Genomic DNA, 19,021 nt, shown 5'->3' with positions numbered 1-19,021 from the left:
AAGTTTTTCAAGCTTTGTGTGTATGTGCCTAGTGCAAGTCATATTTGCATAACTGAACTAATGAAGAAATTTGATAATTGTAATAATACAATTGCAATCTAAAGATAAAGATGTACAGATTCTTATTTTAATCAGTTTAATCGAGTTCTTGCCACATTTTTCAAGTCAGAGTATATAAGTTAGCAATAGTTAATAATTCTTCAAAACTGAAATGATCCCTCTAAGTAAAGTTTTAAGTTTTGTTATTACACAGGGAGGAAAATTGCTTAGTTTATCATACATTTTTCAACTTCTGAAATTGGTAGTAGTTTTCCACCATTTCTCTAATTTCTTATTCTAAATGTGTAAATATTTTCAGATTTTGCTCAGCTTTGTTACCAGATTATTATTTTATTTGTTTGTTTGTTTATTTTTGTTTAAAATATTACAGATGTCCCTTTTTCTCCCCAATGACCTGTTCCACCCCGTCCCACCCCCCTCCCCAGTCCCTCTCCACACTATTGTCCGTGTCCTTGGGTTGTGCATATATGCATATAAATTCTTTGGTTAATCTCTCCCCTTCCACCCACCCTACCAGATTATTAATTTGTTTACTGGCCTTGGTTTTCAAATAAAAACTTTTTTTCAGGTAAAGTGGAAAAAGTCAGATGTAAAATTTGAAGATCGATTTGACAAATATCTTGATCCATCCTTTTTTCAACACAGGGTAGGTAAATTGTGTATTTTAAGATACTCAATATGTGCTCCCGTCACTTTAACAAACATTAATGGGCTTCTGCCATATGTAGGGCACTGTGCTAGGGTTGTGGATTTCAAAGATTTAACTGATGAGTTCAGTATCATAAGGGTGATAGGATGTTTGGAGGGCAAGGTCAGAGTACAGTTTAGGACATCCAAATAGAGATACTGACTAGCTAGTTGGGTATATCAATCGAGTTCAGGAGAGAGGTCTGGGCTAGAGATACAAACTTTGCAGCCATTGGCACGCAGCTAGTATTTAAAGTTATGAGCCTGGATGCAGTTACTGGGGAAGGGCGTGTAGAACTAGAAGAGGACCAAGGACTGAGCCCCGGGAGCAGGAAAAAGTTGGGGGGCGCAGGGGAAAGAGAAACCAGCGAAGGGCTCTGAGGAGATACCAGTAAAGCGGGGGCGGGAGAAATTGAATGGTATTCCTGAAAGGCAAGAGAAGGAAGTGTATAATTAAGGGTAGAGAGATCAGTTCTGAATTGTTGCTGATGGGTCAAGTTAAGATGGGTTCTGAACGTGACTTGGATTCCTCCAGGCTCATTGGTGAGCTTGACAAAGTGGTTTTGGGGCAAAATCTGAACAGAATGGGAGGAGAGGATTTGGACAGAGCAAGTTTGGCTGCTAAAGGGAGCAAAGAAATGGTGCAATAGTTAATAAAAAAGGTGGAATCAGGAGATTTTCTTTTTTTGAAGGTGTAAGAGAAACATGTTTATATGTTGAATGGGGTTCAGTAGAGAGTGCAAAATGGACAGTGCAGGAGAACGGGGAGAACTACTACAGATTTCTCTTAAGTAGGCAGAAGGGGATGGGACTGTTGCGTAAGTGCAGGGATTGTTTCTAATACAATGACTACAAGCACAGGCTTAGGAGCTCGAGCTGAATACAGTCTGTCTCTGCCACTTCTCTAACCTTGGTCAAATTACTCAGCTCTTTAGCTTCTGTCTCCTTAGTAGTGAAGCAAGGATTATAATACTTTGCAGAGTTGCTGTGAAATTCCATTTGGTACATAATGCATAAAGCACCCAGTTTAGTGTTTCATACATAGCAGGTGCTCAGTAAGAGGCAGCACTGGTGCTGTAGTGAGCTACTCATCTCCAGTGCTCTAAAATTCATGACAAACCTGGGCTGCTGCTGTACGATTAGCAACACTAGGGGGTGCTAGAGTCAGCAATTTGTAGGGCTAGTAATCCCTTTGTCACATCTGATTTCTTTATTATTTTTAAGAAATATGTTCCTTGGTATAATAATTTAAAAATCACACAGTATTTCATAATTTTTGAATAAATAGATATCATAAAATATCAGCTTATTAGTAATACATTATAATAGGTATTGGCTTTGAAGTTCAAATCTTTGAATAGAAAATAGCAGATAGTTTTGTTAGAAATTTTAGCATTATAGTAAGAAAATCTTTCTTGTTACTAAATAGTAACTTTAGAAAATGTTTTTCCTCTTCAAAAATTTGATAAGTTGACTGAAAGCAGATGTGAGTCATACATAATTTTTTCTTTCCTTTCCTTTTTTGGATTATTACTTTCCCAGGGTGGGAACAAAGTCAAATCGTGAAAAAGCCTATAATTATAGACTGCTTTTATAAATTTTGAATGATACTTTTGTGATAAACTTAGATTTATATAACCTTTTTTGCAAATATTTCATAATATAATGTATTATTTTTTCTTATAATATCAGTAAATATTCAATAAATTGTGGAATGAAGAAAGAAATGATCTCTTGAAGAGGCAGAGGCAACTGGCTGTCTTTTGTTTTTCAGGGAGAGCCATAGAGTTTGTCACTTGCCTGAATCCTCAGGGTGGGTAACAGCCAGGACTGTCTTTCCCCCTAGTGCACAACTCAGCATGTTAACCCAAGTTAAAAGCTATCCAAATTGTACAAGAAAGTACATTCTTCATGTCAGAAGTTCTAAGTATATGCTTGTAGAAGTTTAGAGCAGGAATATATCTATGAATAACTGGAATATGTCAGTGAGAGGTTATATGGAAGAGGAGGGGTTTGGGGTTGGGCTTTACACAGTAGATAGAATTTGCAAAGGTGGATGGAAGTGGATCTCATGTGAGAAGGAATTATAAGAAGGCTACATAGGTGGAAATGAGTGTGCTGTACTTGTGGGTCACTGTGGAACACTAGGCCTGATTGGAATACAGGATACAATGGAAAGAAAAGTTGGCTAGGTAAAGCGAGGTGGCCGTCTTACAAAGGTACAGAATATTAGGGGAAATAGTTTAGATTTAATATGTGAGAAAATAGGGAATGTCACTAAGTTCTAGAGTAGTGGTACTTGAACATGATGTTTCAGAAAGATTCGCTGAGTAACTTTTTATAGAACAGATTGAAAGGAAGGGGGGAGAGACCAAAAATAAAATAAGGCCAACTAGGAGGCCATTAGAGTTATCAGGGTGTGAGGTGATAGCATGGGAATGGAGAAAGGGAAAGATATGACACATTCTGAAGGGAAAAAAAAGCCTAATAAGTATTACCAAGGAAGGATTAAGGAGAAGGAAGAACCAGAGATAATTTCAAATTGTCAAAGCCAAATGTTAGAACCATTAGCAGAAGTTAGAAATCAGAAGCGAGTTGTTATACGTGAGGCAGAAGATTATTAGTTTACTTTAGGGCAGTCTGAAATTCCAGAAAGACACTCAAGTGGAAATGATCATTGTTAGTGAAAGTCTGAAACATGAATGGGAGAAAGAGAGCTAGAGATTTGGGGTGGGGTGGGGGTAAGTGGCAGAGGGTGTTACCATGATCATTGGAATGCTAGTTAAAAGTTTGAGAGCCCAAGAAAGTCTCTGCAGAGTACCAAGACTGAAGCTTTTGGAAAAGTTCACAAGGGGTGGGAGGAGCAGGCATCTAGGATGAAAGAGGAGAAGCAGCAGTCAGTGAAGTAGGGATGGCATAGTGTCAGCAAAGATCAAACATGGCAGGGAGAGTGGGGGCAGCTAATTGACTGCAGAATCAGTTTAGAGGTTCATTGCAGGTTTTTGAGAGAAATTTTTGGGGGCAACATAAGATGATGTGTTTAGGAGTAAGTGAGGGAAGTAGACCCTGTGGTTTTCTCATTTGAAAAGTGTTGGCATTGAAAGGAGGGAGGTAAAAAGAAGATTGAAAGAGTGAGTGGACAAGAGATCAAACAAATACTTCAAAAGATAATAATAGTAATAACAACTTTAAAATTTTTTTAGTGTTTTATTATATGTCAGGCACTATGCTATATGCTTTACATTCATTATCTTGCTTAAACCATGTAACAGCCCCAGGGAGTAGATACTATTATAGGTAGGGACCTTTGGATGTTGATGCTGGAGAAGGGTGTAAGTTTAGGGGTGCAAAATGAGAGGGGCAAAAACATCTCAAGGCGTGGAAGAGGTTAGAGTCTGGCGGGAGGATTGATTTAATAGAAACAGCTTCTAGGAGATTGACATGAGGAGTAAAGGCCAGGAGCATAAACAAAGAAAAATAATGACATTGCGGCCTTGAGGGGAGAGGAGACCATTTGGATCTGTTCCTAAGGAACTCTTGGAAATTGAAATACACAGGAATTATTCGACAGTGCCACAGACCTAGTGGAAGCCAGATGCACTCAGAGATACAGTAGTCCTTGTGATTATATAAACCAGAATCTGGACATAATTTTGTGACAAATGTGTGGGCGAAATCAAAGTCAAGACCTTGGGAACATTATGAAACTGTGGCTACCTCAGTGCTCTCTGCACCATGGATAGCTGATTTGGAATGAGGGGATGACAGAGTGGAGAGGTGGAACTGGAAGTGAAGCAGATGGTTCAGGAGGGTGGCCTATGTCCATGGCCCCCAACATGATGTGTTAGTCTTGGTGTTCAAAGGAGATTTTCAGGTTGTTGCTCAGTTAAAGGGAAGGGAACTGACATTTATTATTCACTGCTCTGTGCCAGACATGGTGCTGTACTTTTTATGTTATTACCATACAATTCATGAGATGGTATTATTTTCTTTATCTATAGGGAAATTGGGGTCACATACCTAGAAATTGGCCTGGGCTACCCAGGCCTGTTTGACTTTAAAGCTCCATGATTTTTCTCTGTAATGCTGAATAGTTAACGCTGTGTAGTCAGTTTGTACTTTATTTGTATAATAAATTTGATTGTGAAAATCTCTATAAACAATACCTTGTTTTTAGTGCATCTGAAGCTTACTGTAAAGAAAGTCAATTCCTTTGTATAGTGAATACTCATCTATAAAACCCAGTGTGCCTGGAGTTTGTATTTTTATGTAAAAGTTTTAAAAGATTGTTTTGTTTTGTTTTTTGCATTAACGTCCCATGGTTATCATGGAACCTGTGAATTTTGTGACTGATATTTTATGTAAGTATTATTTTATTTTCTGTTATTTTTAGATTCATTGGTTTTCAATTTTCAACTCCTTTATGATGGTTATCTTCTTGGTGGGCTTAGTTTCAATGATTTTGATGAGAACTTTAAGAAAAGATTATGCTCGGTACAGTAAAGAAGAAGAAATGGATGACATGGTGAGCAAACTTTTTGTATTGTACTTATAAAAACAATTCAGCTCAGTATCCTTTGAATGTTGGAATGCAGGTCCATGATCTTGAGGTCAGATGAGTTTCAGAATTTAGAATTTCAGGTTTTAGAAAGGTATAAACTCTCAGAGGCGTCTCTAATCAAATCTTAATAATTTTTTTCAGCAAAACATGAATGTTCAACCCAAGTGGGATAAACAGTATAAATAACCTGTTGTTAGTTCAATCTTAAGTTTTGCCACAAGATAAGGATATGTCAAACTTATGAAACAAACTTTCAGTTTTCAGAGCTTTTGATTTCAAATTGCACCTAGGAGGTTCTAATACTATTAAATATTGTATAAAATTCAGGGAGTCACAGAAGGATTAATTTACGTTTAGTTTAATGGAGGGGGGCTTGTTTTCTAAATTCTTTTACAAAATTATAGACCAGTGTTGTGAGGAAAGATTGTATTCTATAGAATGTTAATGGCTATTCTGTGTAGTTATGCTCCATCATTAAATAAATTGGGAAACAAACAGATTTAAATATTAGTATGCTAATGTGCATTGTGAAGTATCAGAGGGTAGATGAAATATTTGATGCTTCTCAAACATATCTGATTAGGATCTCCCCCCAAAATCAGATTATCTTGAGGGACTGATATTTCTTTAAAAACACTGTTTTAAATACTTGCTTACTCAGGTTGAAAAGGAAAAACTGAATCTTTAAAAAAACAAACCATTTATTTAAAAATAATAATATTTAACTGTCCAATATTTTCCCCATATGTTTTCTTAGATTCTGGGCTCTAAGGGACATTTCTGTATTGGTAGGGCATCTAGTACTGGTTTTGATAATCTTCTCCACCTGGCCCCTAGTCATATGTGAGCCATAGTCGTGATGTAAATTAAATGGCAAGAGTAGTATCTAAAAGTAATATTAAGTGAGCTGGTGTGCTCTTCTCCCAGTTTGACCATTTGTTTTTGCTTGTAGACCATTTTCTTTTTTCATTCTTTAAGATTTTTCTGAGTACAACTAGGCACCACCTTCCTGGGACTTAGTAAAAGTTATTAAGGCAGTGATTATTTTAAGTTTGAAATTTCTTGATCTTCTGAACTCCTTTAAATAGCTATAAGTTTAGAGAGAGGAAACTTACAATTGTAATTATAATTTTTCATCTATTCTCTGTATTTTAATTTAGTTCTGAATGACTTTCTCTTCTGTCTGTAGGATAGAGATCTAGGAGACGAGTATGGATGGAAGCAGGTCCATGGAGATGTATTTCGACCATCAAGTCACCCACTGATATTTTCCTCTCTCATTGGTTCTGGATGTCAGATATTTGCTGTGTCTTTCATTGTTATTATTGTTGCAATGATAGAAGATTTATATACAGAGTAAGTGCTTGTACTTTATTACTTTTTTGTTGTTCTTGAATCATTTTAATCAGTGGAACCTTTTAAGTCAGTCATAATTAAATATTTGCTTATTTCAATTCTTAGAATTTAAATAGCATAAATGTCATTATTGCAGACAAATTAATGAACACTGATCTTCAGGTATAAGTATATTTTTCTATTATGTGCTAAAACTTACTGACCTTACTGAACATTTTGGTTGGCTGTAAAGGTTATGTCCCATTAGAGGTATGAGCAGTGACTTATAGTCCAGAACTTACTTGACAAAGTGTATAGGCATTTTTGTTGAAAGCCAGTCTTCATAAGAAGCACAAGGCTTTCACAGTTACTGAATGAGTTCTTCACATGTATCTCTAAAACTGGGAGATTCTCTATAGACCAGAAGAAAGCATTGTAAATAATAATAAAATGAGTGTTGGAGAAGACACGTGAGGTTAGAAAAATAATTGGATAACTTCTTATCCTACCTTTACATGGTTTCTGATACATTTTTCCATTTAGTGGAAATGTCCCTGGGGACTGCAAGCTTAATTTCCTGATGGTCATTTTGGACTCTCTCAGTCACATAAGCAGCCTTTTGAACCCTCTCTGCTAGTATTAAGACTTCTGGCTGGTATTAGACTGGTCTCAGACTAAAGCAGCCTTTCAGTTTTCAGCATTGCTAGTCCTATATAGAAAATAGGTTGAAATTGTTAATGATAGTATGGGAGGAATAAGTGAATACTTGCATTGTTTAATTGGGTTCTTGAAAAAACTAATTTGGTTTTTAAAACTGACTTTGAGACCTGTAATCTTTTAAATATGGGAATGACACATTCTTATTTACTACCACATTTATATTTAGCTATATATTGGTGGAAATTAAATAGTGCAATGCTTTAACTATTACACATCCACTTTAAGAAATTGAGCAAAGGTGTTTGGTCAGAGGAGTGTTATATATTTTAAGTCTATGTGATGTCTTTGTATTCTTAGGTGGACAGTGGAATGTAATAATTATGCGCAGAAGGTGGTTAATTTATAAAAATTGTATATCCTACCAGTGCACACATTAGTGTGATGTTCTTGTAAATTCTCTTTAAAAGAATATTATTTAGCTCACATTGACAAGGCTCTACGTTCTGTCCATTGCTAGAACTTCTGATACTTTCTATACAGAGAACATATTTTGCCTTTCTAGTTATAGTGAGTTTCAGAAATGGTCTTTATTGTTAGTGGGTTAAGTACATTTCTGTATTATGGCAAATGATACTGTCATTTATCATTTTAATACTTCTCTCTGCAATTAGGCATTTAAAAAATTGTGTCTAGTTTTACTCACGAATATCCTAGATGACATTATTGCAAGAGGAGGTTAGAAATTGTTGATCTGAATTAATGTTGATTTGTGGACCAATGGATTTTTAGAAAACAATTTTTAACAGTATAGGAAACTAAATGGGAAAAGTCTCGGTGTTATACCATTTAAAGTAATAGCACTAATAGATTATACTACTTATATTTCTATCAGCAGGCAAGAATCTTAAGCAGTTAAATTATAAGAGGAATATTCTAATTATTTTTCTTAACAGTTGAATATCCTTTCCATATGATGTGATTGATTCACAGGGTTACAAAACAATTTTAGTGCCAGCTTCTAATATTTTTGCCAAAGAAATGTAATATACAGGGCGGACAAAAGTAGGTTTACAGTTGTGAGTACGAGAAACACAGTTTATTCTTGTATTATTATGTATTAACTATTGTATTATTTTCCATACGAACAACTGTAAACCTGCTTTTGCCCCACCCTGTTTCTTCAGAATATATTATGAAATTTCACTGCAGATTTTAAAAACTGAGGATCAGCCTAGAACATTTAAGTGCAATTTTAACTGGAATTCATTCACTAGGCAACCTTTTGAGGTCCTTTGCAGTCCAGGATGATATGTACTTATTATTATTTATTGATTTTGGCGGGGAGGAAGGGGCGGTGGAGAGAGACAGAGAGACACAGACAATGCATAAGTGGATGGATCTGTTGCTCCATCCACTTATGCATTCATTGGTTGATTCTTGTGTGTGCCCTGACCGGGGTTATAACCCGAAACCTTGGTGTATGGGGATGATGCTCTCACCAATCAATCTACCTGGCCAGGGCCCAGGATATTTTTGTGTTGCTATTAAATTTATCTTTGAAATAAAACTGATGTTAATGTGATAGGCTATATGATAAGTTCTTTAAATTGTTGGTTTTATTTTACACATCTTTTTGCCTTTCTAGGAGGGGATCAATGCTCAGTACAGCCATATTTGTCTATGCTGCTACATCTCCAGTGAATGGTTATTTTGGGGGAAGTCTATATGCTAGACAAGGAGGTAACTTATGAGTTATCACTTTATATTTTTAATTATAGATGCTAATATTTTACAGTGAGGTATTTGGAATTTAAAATAGGCAGTACAGGCATTGTAAAATCCTTTGCTATCCCATAATCTCCACCAAACCTATTATGTGTTCTATCTTGCTATTATGGAACCCCCTTGCATTTTATTTCCTAAAACTGTGAACAAGTAAGTGATTATTTCCATTGTCCACTAAGCAGTTAGGCCTGAGGAGCATGTAGGAGAGAGTACATTTAAGCTATTGATATTATTTTGCTTTGAGGAGCCTAGCTTCCTCCATGTGCTCTATGGGAGGCCTCCACATAGAATGTATAGCTTTATAGTTGAATATAAAGACATGTTTTATGGTTTATGGATAAAGTGGAGGGAAAGAGAGAGTTGAATATGGAAATTATTAATACTTGTCTGAATCTGAGAAGATAATGGAAAGTGCAGGAAAAGAGAGTGCTAGGGAAGACTTGGAATTAAGTAGGGGAAATAATTAGTTGCTACCCTTTTTGTGGTGGTGTTCAAATGTTGGGTATTAGTTTGGAAAGGAGTGGTTCTTGAAACTTACCTGAGAAAGAAATTAAGTACAGGAGAAAGTTCAGAATCAAGGAGGTTTTCTGGAGGAGTGTTGAGATTTGGGGTAGTAACTCTATGAGATGGATATTTAAAAATAGCTTTATATAGAAAAAAACAAAAGTTGGGTTATCGCTTGTTTTTCCTATACATTTTCTGTGTGGGTTCCTGTTGTTTATGGCTGTGGAGGTGAATTTTAATAGGGGCCCAGTGTTAAATCTTTCCTCTCCATTCCTAAGTGGTAGGAAGACACATCCATGGTGGCGCACTTACTTTGTGCACTCTTCTGCATGAGAGAGAGAGATCTTGGTGCTTTCTTGGTTACTGAACAAGATTAAAAATTTTTGATTACTTAGTTTAAAAATGCCTTCCCTTTATTGTTTAAATAGTAGGCGCTCACCACATAGAATTTTGGCAATACAGAGAGGTACAAAGAAATAATAAAATTTATACATCTTTAGTTCTAATTGCTGAGAGAGCTTATGAAACACATTCCAGTAATTTTTCCTTTTAAAACACAGAAGTAAATTTAAATATATATTTATAATGTTATTAGAGAGCTAAGAGTAAATTTAGGGACTGTTTAACCTAGGGTTTTTTAAATTTTTATTTTTAAAGCAGTGTAACCCTCTTTTGCAGTGAAGCTTCCATGAAACTCCAGTGTGTAAAACTGTTGAAAATGGACTTGTTCTGGTTGAAGCAGGGCTTGGGGACCTGGGCTCTTTATTTACCAGTGACTTCATGGACACCTCCAACAAGCTCCAGAAGTCCAAGCAACAGTTTGAAAATACCCTCCTAAGACAACTTATAACCCAGAAATACTGAGTGGCTTACCAAAGTTCACAGTAGTTCAGTGGCAGAGTCAGGACAAAACATCAGAATGTTTTACTCCAGTTCATTGCTCTTTTCTATTAGACCCAGTTCAAAAATGATGTTTCCATCAGACAGACACACTTGAATAGCTGGACTGGTCTTTACTAGCTATTGTTTTAAAATACTTATTAGGATGTCAAATTTGGAACTAAATAATCAGCTTTTAAATATTAACATATGCCTGTCTGTCTGTCTCTGATTTTCATAGTTTCCCTTCTCTTCCAGGGAGAAGATGGATAAAGCAGATGTTTATTGGGGCATTCCTTATCCCAGCTATGGTGTGTGGCACTGCCTTCTTCATCAATTTTATAGCCATTTACTACCATGCTTCAAGAGCCATTCCTTTTGGAACAATGGTAAGTTGCTTGAGTCATACTTTTACACTGAAAAGTATAAACATTCTAATATGAGGCCTGCTGTCTCTCCAAAGTACTTCTTACTGAGTTTTGATAGTTACAACCAGTCTTGACCCAGTCCTAGGCAGTTAGGTGAAGAAGAAAGTTCTTGTTAGTCTCCATGTAATTTTTGTTAAGTTTAAACCTACAGTTGCCCTTTATTTTTTTGATTCAGTGATCTAGTAAAGTGAAAGTCCATCACCCCGGGTGGCTCAGTTGATTGGAGCTTTGTCCTGTACAACAAAGGTTGTGGGTTCAACCTCTGGTCAGGGCGTGTACAGGAGGCAACCAATTGATTTTTCTCTCTCTCTGCCCTTCCTCTCTCTCTAAAATCAGTCTTGTGTCCTTAAGTAAAACGTTAGCTGTGGGTTTTTTGTAGATGCCGTTCATGAAACTGATAAAGTTCCCTTCTAATCCTAGTTTGCTGAGAGTTTGTGTTTTTTTGTGTGTGTGTGTTTGTTTGTTTTTTTACTGTGAATGGAGGTTGGGTCTTGCAGTTGCTTTTTCAGCATCTTTTGAAATGATCTATAATTTTTCTTTTTTTAGTCTGATAATGTGGTGAATTGCATTGATTTTTGAATCTTAACCCAACCTTGCATTCCTTTGCTAAACCGCAATTTGTTATGATGTGTTATCCATTTTAGATATTGCTGGATTTCATTTGTTAAAATTTGTTGTTGTTTTTGCACCTAAATTTATGAGAGACAGTGGTCTGTAGTTTTCTGATAGTATCTTTTTTTCTGGTTTCGGTATCAGGATAATGCTAGCTTTAGCTACTGTGGGAAACAGTATGAAGGTTCCTGAAGAAATTAAAAATAGAACTATCATATGATCCAGCAGTTTCACTTCTGAGTATTTATCCCAAGGAAATGAAAAGATAAAATAAGTTTTTAACTTCAAATCTAGTGTTTCTTCTATTAGAGCACTGAAGTGGCCCAGGAAACAGAATGAGAGTTATTAGCATGTTGAAATATCTGATAAAGTTAGGTTTCTTACGGGCATTTGTGTTTGAGTTGGCAATACCATGATTATTAGGTACTATTGTCAATTAAATTGAAGCTAAATCATTTTTATGTAGATATAAAGTCATAAAAATGTGTGAGCTAGAAAAGGATGATAAAATTGTCCACGCGGAGCAGGTGTCGCAGAACTGCATAAGCATAGTGGCTGACGAGACGATGCATATTTCCTGAGAATTACCTTACCTAGAAGCAGTTACTGTCTCTAACCCTAAATAAAATGTATATCCTTTAGCATTCTAAAATAGCCTATTTCAGGCTGCTTTTCCCCTTCCCATCCTGTTCACATGACAGATTTCCCAAAGGGCAGCCTGGAAGCAAAGGTAGAGTAAGTAACAGCTGCATTCTTGGTTTGTGACTAAGATTGAGAAGAGTTGGCCAGTTGCTACATCTGTGGGGTATTAAGTACTGATAGGCAGTATTTGTTTCTAACTGGTTCTTAGAGATATGGGAGGCCCTCGATCTGGAGTAAGTCTTTCCTCTTTCTACTGTCTGTTTTCACTCTCGATTGGTCCATGAGCAGTGACTGGGAGGCTAGGTGAAGGCCCTGTATTGGTTTGAGTTCCAGGGTTTTCACAAGTGTGTTAGACTAATGGTTTTTTAACTCTTATCTGGCAAACTTAATTTTAAAATAAAACTTTAATATGGAAGCAAAATATAGAAGACATATGTAAGCATGATTCTATTAGTATAAATAAATTTTGCAAATTCAGTATTTTAACATTTTAAATTTATGAGAGCAACAAAGTTGTGATGAATACAGACAGATCTGATATCAAGGGTATGAGTGATAGTTCAGTCCTATCTTCTTCAATAACCACTTTATTTGGTTGAATATCAGTATTGAGAAAAATCCTGACTTTACAGGTGATTCTGTTCCATGTGACTTTTTTTTTTTTTAAACCGCTCCCATTGCAACCTCAGTATTCTTCAAGTAAACTCATTCAGAACTTGAACATAAAGGAGTTTCACAGTTTAATCACTAAAGTTTCTAACAAACTGCTTACATTTTTTATCCGATGTAAAACAGACAAGAGAAGGGGAAAAAAATTAAACAAATGATAAACTGTAGATAATGTATCAGTGAGGCTGTTTATATAGGTTCCTCTATTGACTGTTCTTCATTTCTCTTATTTCTTCAGTTTTCATTTAACTTTTTTCTCCTTTTTACTTTCTATTTATTAGAACCCCAGAATGTATAATTAAAAGAGATCTTAGAGGTGATTTCAGTCCTCCTTCATTTTTCAGAAGTTCTGAGTGATCTTAACCAGATGCTGGCTGGAAAAGAGCTTGAGTTTGTGTCCTTGTGTAGCCAGATTTATATAAAGGAAACAAATCACAAAAATAAATATTTTCCTAACTGAGAGTGAAAGGAGAGAAAAAAGGACTATAACAGAGCCGGTATGGAAGAATAGGAAAAATAGGGAAGTAAAGTAGATAAGAAACACTTCAACTTCTATTTAGTTCAAGTCTAATATTTTAAAGCACTTTCTTTTCCTATTTTCACTAGTGTGTATCTTGCACAGTTTTAACCCCTATTGAACCTAAACATTTTCCTATGTGATCAAATCGTGTTTAAATTTTTGTATCCCTGTGATTTGTTTTTATTACCGTTATCTCTGAGTAGTCACGCACATCTTAATTTAATTTACAGGTGGCCGTTTGTTGCATCTGTTTTTTTGTTATTCTTCCTCTAAATCTTGTGGGTACGATACTTGGCCGAAACCTGTCAGGTCAGCCCAACTTTCCCTGTCGTGTCAATGCTGTGCCTCGTCCCATACCGGAGAAAAAATGGTAAACAGAATGCTAAATCTATGTGACTGTTTCTCCCAATATAGAAGTTCTTAGGCTGTTCCGTGTATGTAATGTTTAGAATTGGCATGCTTTATAAAAACGACTGTCTTAAGCTTCAACTTAAGAATTTGTCTGTTTCCATTTTCCTTTAACCTATATTGTTAGAAGTAGCAGTAAAATTTATCCTTTCACTTTCTAAATACTGGTGCCATTTACAGGTAAGTCAGATGCTTTGCTAAGTATACTGTGTGTAAAGGTGGGTGAGATAGAGCTGCAATCGTTTTATAACTGCAGCCTTCAGGCCAAATTTGACCTGCTGCTGTTTTTATTAAAGTAAGTTTTGTTGGAACAGGCCTGTTTGTTCACATATTTTCCCTGGTTGCTTTTTACAATGCAGCATTAGAGTTGAAAAATTCTATCAGAGGCCATATCATCTGCAAAACCTGAAATATTTACTATCTGAACTTTTATAGAGAAAGTTTGCCAGTCCTTCATTTATAATTTGATTTTCCTTTCCAGATATTTTATTATTCTAAGCAATACTGACACACATTTATAGCCATATATGTCCTGTCAATTGAGAGATGAATTAGGGATGAGACCAATTGTAATTTACTGACTTGTGGTCTGTATGTTCACTTCTGGGATAGTATAGAATCTCTCAAATACATTCTGTCACCTTTTATGTACAAAATGTATTCTTGAGGATCTCCTATAATTCAAAGTTAATCCTGACAAAGAGTGGCAAGTGTTTCTGTTTAACAGATGAAGAGACTTCTGTTGCAACAGTGTAAACATAGTTTACAGTTTACTTGACTAATTAGCTTTCAAATTATGATTCTTGATGAATTTTTAATTTGAGATGATTTATATTTTTTCAAATTTTGCACATAAAATGAAATGTCATTAACATGTTTAAATTTCTAATTCTTGTAACTCAAATTTGGAAAAAATGTGAACTCGGTATATATGTTTTGCCTCTTAAAATTAGTAAGTTGACTGTTATACTTAATAATATAATATATTTAATATTTATTACATTGGTTTATTCTTTATTGCATTCTTTTTCTAATTTTTACTTGGCAACAAAAATAGAACAGTCTTTCTGTACATTTATTACATTTCCCCATCTCATAAGAATAGCTGTACAGTAGACTCTACATATTCATAAGGGGTATATATTGAAGCCTCTGTTCCTAGATATTTTACCACATTATAAATGTAACTTATGTTCAGGTACTTATACACTCTTTTGTAGACTTGGGAATATGTAGACATTTATAGAAATGCAGGCTGAATAAAATATCCCCTGTAGTTTAAAGGAGAGCGATCTATTCTAATCTTAGAAATTGTCCATGTACTTTTTTTCTTAGATTGGTCTGATGAGAATTTTCTAGTCTGTTTTTTAAACTCAACTATACTTTTCAAATATGATTGTTGAGGCCCATTGATATCCTGATGTTCACCTATTACTGGGGAGGATAAGTTAAAAGGAAAAGCATAGTCCAAAGTCACAAAAGTTCCTCTAGGTCACGAGGGCTAGTGAAGGAGAGGAGGGAACAATACATGACCTTGCCAACCATGGGTCACATTTAGGTGTAGGAAGGCTTGCATGTATCTTCATTTTCTTTATATTGACACATGGGAACCAAAATCTGAATACTAGATCTGGCTCTCAGTGTCTCACCTTGGGCAGATTATTTTTGACCTCTGTAGGTCTTGACTTACTATAAAATGAGGAAAGAAGACTAAATTAAATGATTTTTAAGGTTTTTTTCCCCAACTCTCAAATTCTTTGATTTTCCTCTCCGTTTTTTTAGTTTGTTCATTCCAGAGATATTAGTTTAGTACATTTTATGTGCCAGACACTGTGCTGGGCACTGGGAATACCTAGATAAATAGCTTCTACCTGCCAGGGTTTATGATCCAGTGAGGTATGATATGTATGTAATTAGTTACAGTATAGTGTGGTAAGTGCAGTGGTGGAGTTATGTTCAGAGGGCAGTGAAAGAATGGGGGAAGGGCCCTCCTCTTCCTGAGAGACTTAGAGAAAGTGTTACAGGGAGACTCTTGAGCTGACACTTGCAGAGAAGTATGAGACAAAATAAGACATTCCAGTTAGAGAATTAGCAGTTGCAATTAGTAAATATTTGTTGAGTGAATGAATGAGGTTTGACATGTATTTTTTCATTGGTTCCATTATAACTCAGAACTTATAATATCTTAATTATATAACTTACAGCAAAAGGAATTACTGAACTCAATGAAAGAGGGAGCAAAGAAATGGCAAGGCCACAGTTTGGGAAACATTATTCAGATTGAGGTCTCAATCAAGACTTTTATTTTTTTTCTCTGTGGCTTTCTGTAAGTAAATGCCTGTAAAATTCTTAGAAGTTACTGAGAGGTGTAGAAAGGAGCAAACAGAGTCTTCCTTGAGTTCTGCCACTGGCAAGAAGTTGTTTCCCCCAGATTCTTATCTCAGCCTTTGATGCTAGAGAATTTTTACTCTATTCTAGGACTAATTTGAAGTCCCACCTCCGTGTTGTGCCTCTTTAAATTTAAATTTTTCTTTTACTGATTTGTTTGTGTCTTTTAGATTGTTTTTAAGTACTAAACATCTGCTTTCTATTATCAAGATTTATATAATATAGCAAAATCATACTAGAACTTTACTGTTCATTTTAATTTTTTCCAGGTTTATGGAGCCTGCAGTTATTGTTTGCCTGGGAGGAATTTTACCTTTTGGCTCAATCTTCATTGAAATGTAAGTGTTGGCAGTGTATGCTTGGGAGGGATTTAATTGTAATTAGGGAATTTAGGAGTTATGGTAGGATGCAAAGGCATCAGTCTGTTAATTCCATGGCTTCCAGAAGGGGTCTCTGTATCTATCAAAAGTAGTTTTCTGCTCTGTTTTCAGATATTCAGGTGAAGTTTATACTTTTGTTGTATTATGTTCTAGACCTCTCTCATTTTACAGAAGTCTTAGAAATCAAAGCATGCATGCCAGAGAATGCTAGACTAGCTTTTGATCACATGCACAATGTAAGGAATCACTGGTTTTTGTTGTATTTTTGAAATATTTCTGAGGGTCCAGGGAACTAGGTAAACAATCACCTACCAGTCCTGATGTCTTTGGATGCATAGTCATTCCTAGTTTCCTTCCATAGAGACCTACAGGAGTGCTGGGAAATGTCTGTGTTTGGGGTTGGGAGGTATGCCACCTGTGCTCAGTTACCGTGCTTCACAACTGCGTCCTTGGTTACACTGCAAAATGTAAGCCTTTCTTTTCTTAGCCCGTGTTCCAGCATTTCTTGATGGGAATGCTCTGGCATTTTAGGCTAGACAATTCTATGTATGGGACTTTCTCAAGAACTTCAGTCCTACACCTCTGGCCCTTGCCCACGAAATACCGTTCATTGTAACTGCTCAAAATTCCTTTACATGTTTCCTTTCAGCTGCTCCACTGCTGAATGTCTACTCTACAGTGGACACCACCTTAACAGACATGACTGCATCTGAAAGTTGGTTAATTGAAAAAGTTGGCTCATGTAAGGGAATTATAAAGAAAGATACATACATAACATTTTATTTTAACTTAAAACAACTAAAGGTACATTCTTCACTGATTTTTTAAAAAAGATTTAAAGTCAAAGTATTCTAAGTGCAGAATCCTAGATTTAAACATTTGTCCCCTAGTCTTTTATAGCCATCTCACCCACACCTAATTTTACAACTTTTTTTTAGCAACTCACCTTATTGGATTTTTCCAAAGCATTCAAAATAATTTTTAGAAAACACACATTCCTTTTGCTCCTATGTTTATTGGTTTATGTGACATTTAATTAAATTGTCTAATGTATTTGGCTATGTATTTATGCTTGGAGGGATTTAATTATCACTAGAGAATTACAATTACAACTGACATAGATTTAGGCAAACTCCTGGTGGTCACTACCAGCTGTGGGCATTAGTACCTTGGAGAGGGATTGGATTGGTGTGTGTCACTTTAGCTCATGGTTTGATAAAGTGGGTTCAGGAACTTCTTCTGTCCTTTCTGTCTGATACTGCTTTGTGTCCTCACCCTCACTCCACCTCTGACTTTTTTTTCCCGTCCTCAGTTCCTTCTGGTTCACATCTCTCTCTGCTTTCTCAGGTACTCTTTCAACTAGATAGCCTTTCTGCTGTATCTTTAACTTCTGTTTTGACCTCCTGCACACCCATTCTGCCCTTGGTGGCCAAAGTGACCTTTTTAAGGTGTCAGTCTGATCATGTCACTTCTTTGCTAAAGACTTCCTGTTTTCACTGAGGCAGGTCTAAACTCCATGACATGGCTGGTAAGCGCCTTCATGATCTAGGATCTAGCCCTGTCACACTCATGTCTTAGCTCTCACCCCTTCGTTTGTGGTTCTAGCCACACTTGACTCATGAGCTTTCCAAATCCAGTGAATTCGCTTATTTGTGGGCCTTTGCTGTTCCTATGCCTGAAACATTTTTTTGCTCCCCCATTCCTCACCCTCCACCCCCCACGTGCCTTATCTGATTCTTCTCCCTTACCCTCCCCTCCCCCCAAAGCCCCGCCCAGCCAAACCAGTGAGGTGCCCCTCTTGGGTACTCAGAACACAGGCCACAGTGCATCACAGTTGCCCCTTTACTGGTGTCCCCGATGAATAGTAATCTCCTTGAGGGTAGAGACTGTGTCGCCTTCACCCCTGGGCTCTGTAAGTACCCTGAAAGAATGACTGACGAACAAATGAGCTAACACAGGAGGACAAGTAAAAGAAAAAGAGACTAGAAGATTCCCTTTCTAATTGAATGATCACTTGGGTAATGGAATCCGAATGAAGGGTCTTTTTCTTAGTGTAAAATCTTTTTTATTTTATTTTTTTACATTGTGTGATTCCTTTAATGTAAATACAAAACACAGGCAAAATTATACTATAGTGTTTAGGGTTGTAGGCTTAGGTGGCAAGGTGGGTATTGCTCAGGGTAAAGGTGGAGGTCATTACAGAGGCATGAGGGGAGTTTCTGGGGTGGTGACAATGTTCTGTCCTCACTTCAGATCTTAGTGTGAAACCTTGATGCCCTTTCTCTTATTGTCCTCTGAAGATAGCATAAAGCTTCTAATAGGATATTTTATAAAATGCAAAATACATTGCTTGAGTGGTGTCATAGCTAGAAAAATGAAAGAATGAGAGAATTAACTTTTTTTTACAAATGTGAATTTTGAGCTATTTTTATTTGTTTTTTCCACATTTTACTCCTTTAAGCTTCGAATTAATTGGTTGCTTAGACATAAATGCTACACTAAA

At 36.2% G+C, this 19,021-nt stretch overlaps 1 protein-coding gene across 1 annotated transcript in view; it reads left to right on the top strand.

Moving 5' to 3' along the window:
• The window catches only part of TM9SF3 (transmembrane 9 superfamily member 3), a 46,823-nt gene that overhangs the window by 19,191 nt on the left and 8,611 nt on the right, over positions 1–19,021 (top strand). Inside the window, exons 5-11 of the mRNA XM_081157532.1 lie at positions 629–706; positions 5,141–5,272; positions 6,498–6,664; positions 8,949–9,043; positions 10,730–10,860; positions 13,573–13,712; positions 16,408–16,476. Coding sequence (XP_081013658.1) covers positions 629–706; positions 5,141–5,272; positions 6,498–6,664; positions 8,949–9,043; positions 10,730–10,860; positions 13,573–13,712; positions 16,408–16,476 — 812 coding nt within the window. The remainder of the gene's footprint in view (positions 1–628; positions 707–5,140; positions 5,273–6,497; positions 6,665–8,948; positions 9,044–10,729; positions 10,861–13,572; positions 13,713–16,407; positions 16,477–19,021) is intronic.

This window comes from Miniopterus schreibersii, assembly GCF_964146895.1.
Source record: "Miniopterus schreibersii genome assembly, chromosome: 14".
Classification (NCBI taxonomy): domain Eukaryota; kingdom Metazoa; phylum Chordata; class Mammalia; order Chiroptera; family Miniopteridae; genus Miniopterus; species Miniopterus schreibersii.
The sequence above is the reverse complement of the archived record's forward strand: the minus strand, read 5'-3'. Positions and strand labels throughout refer to the sequence as shown.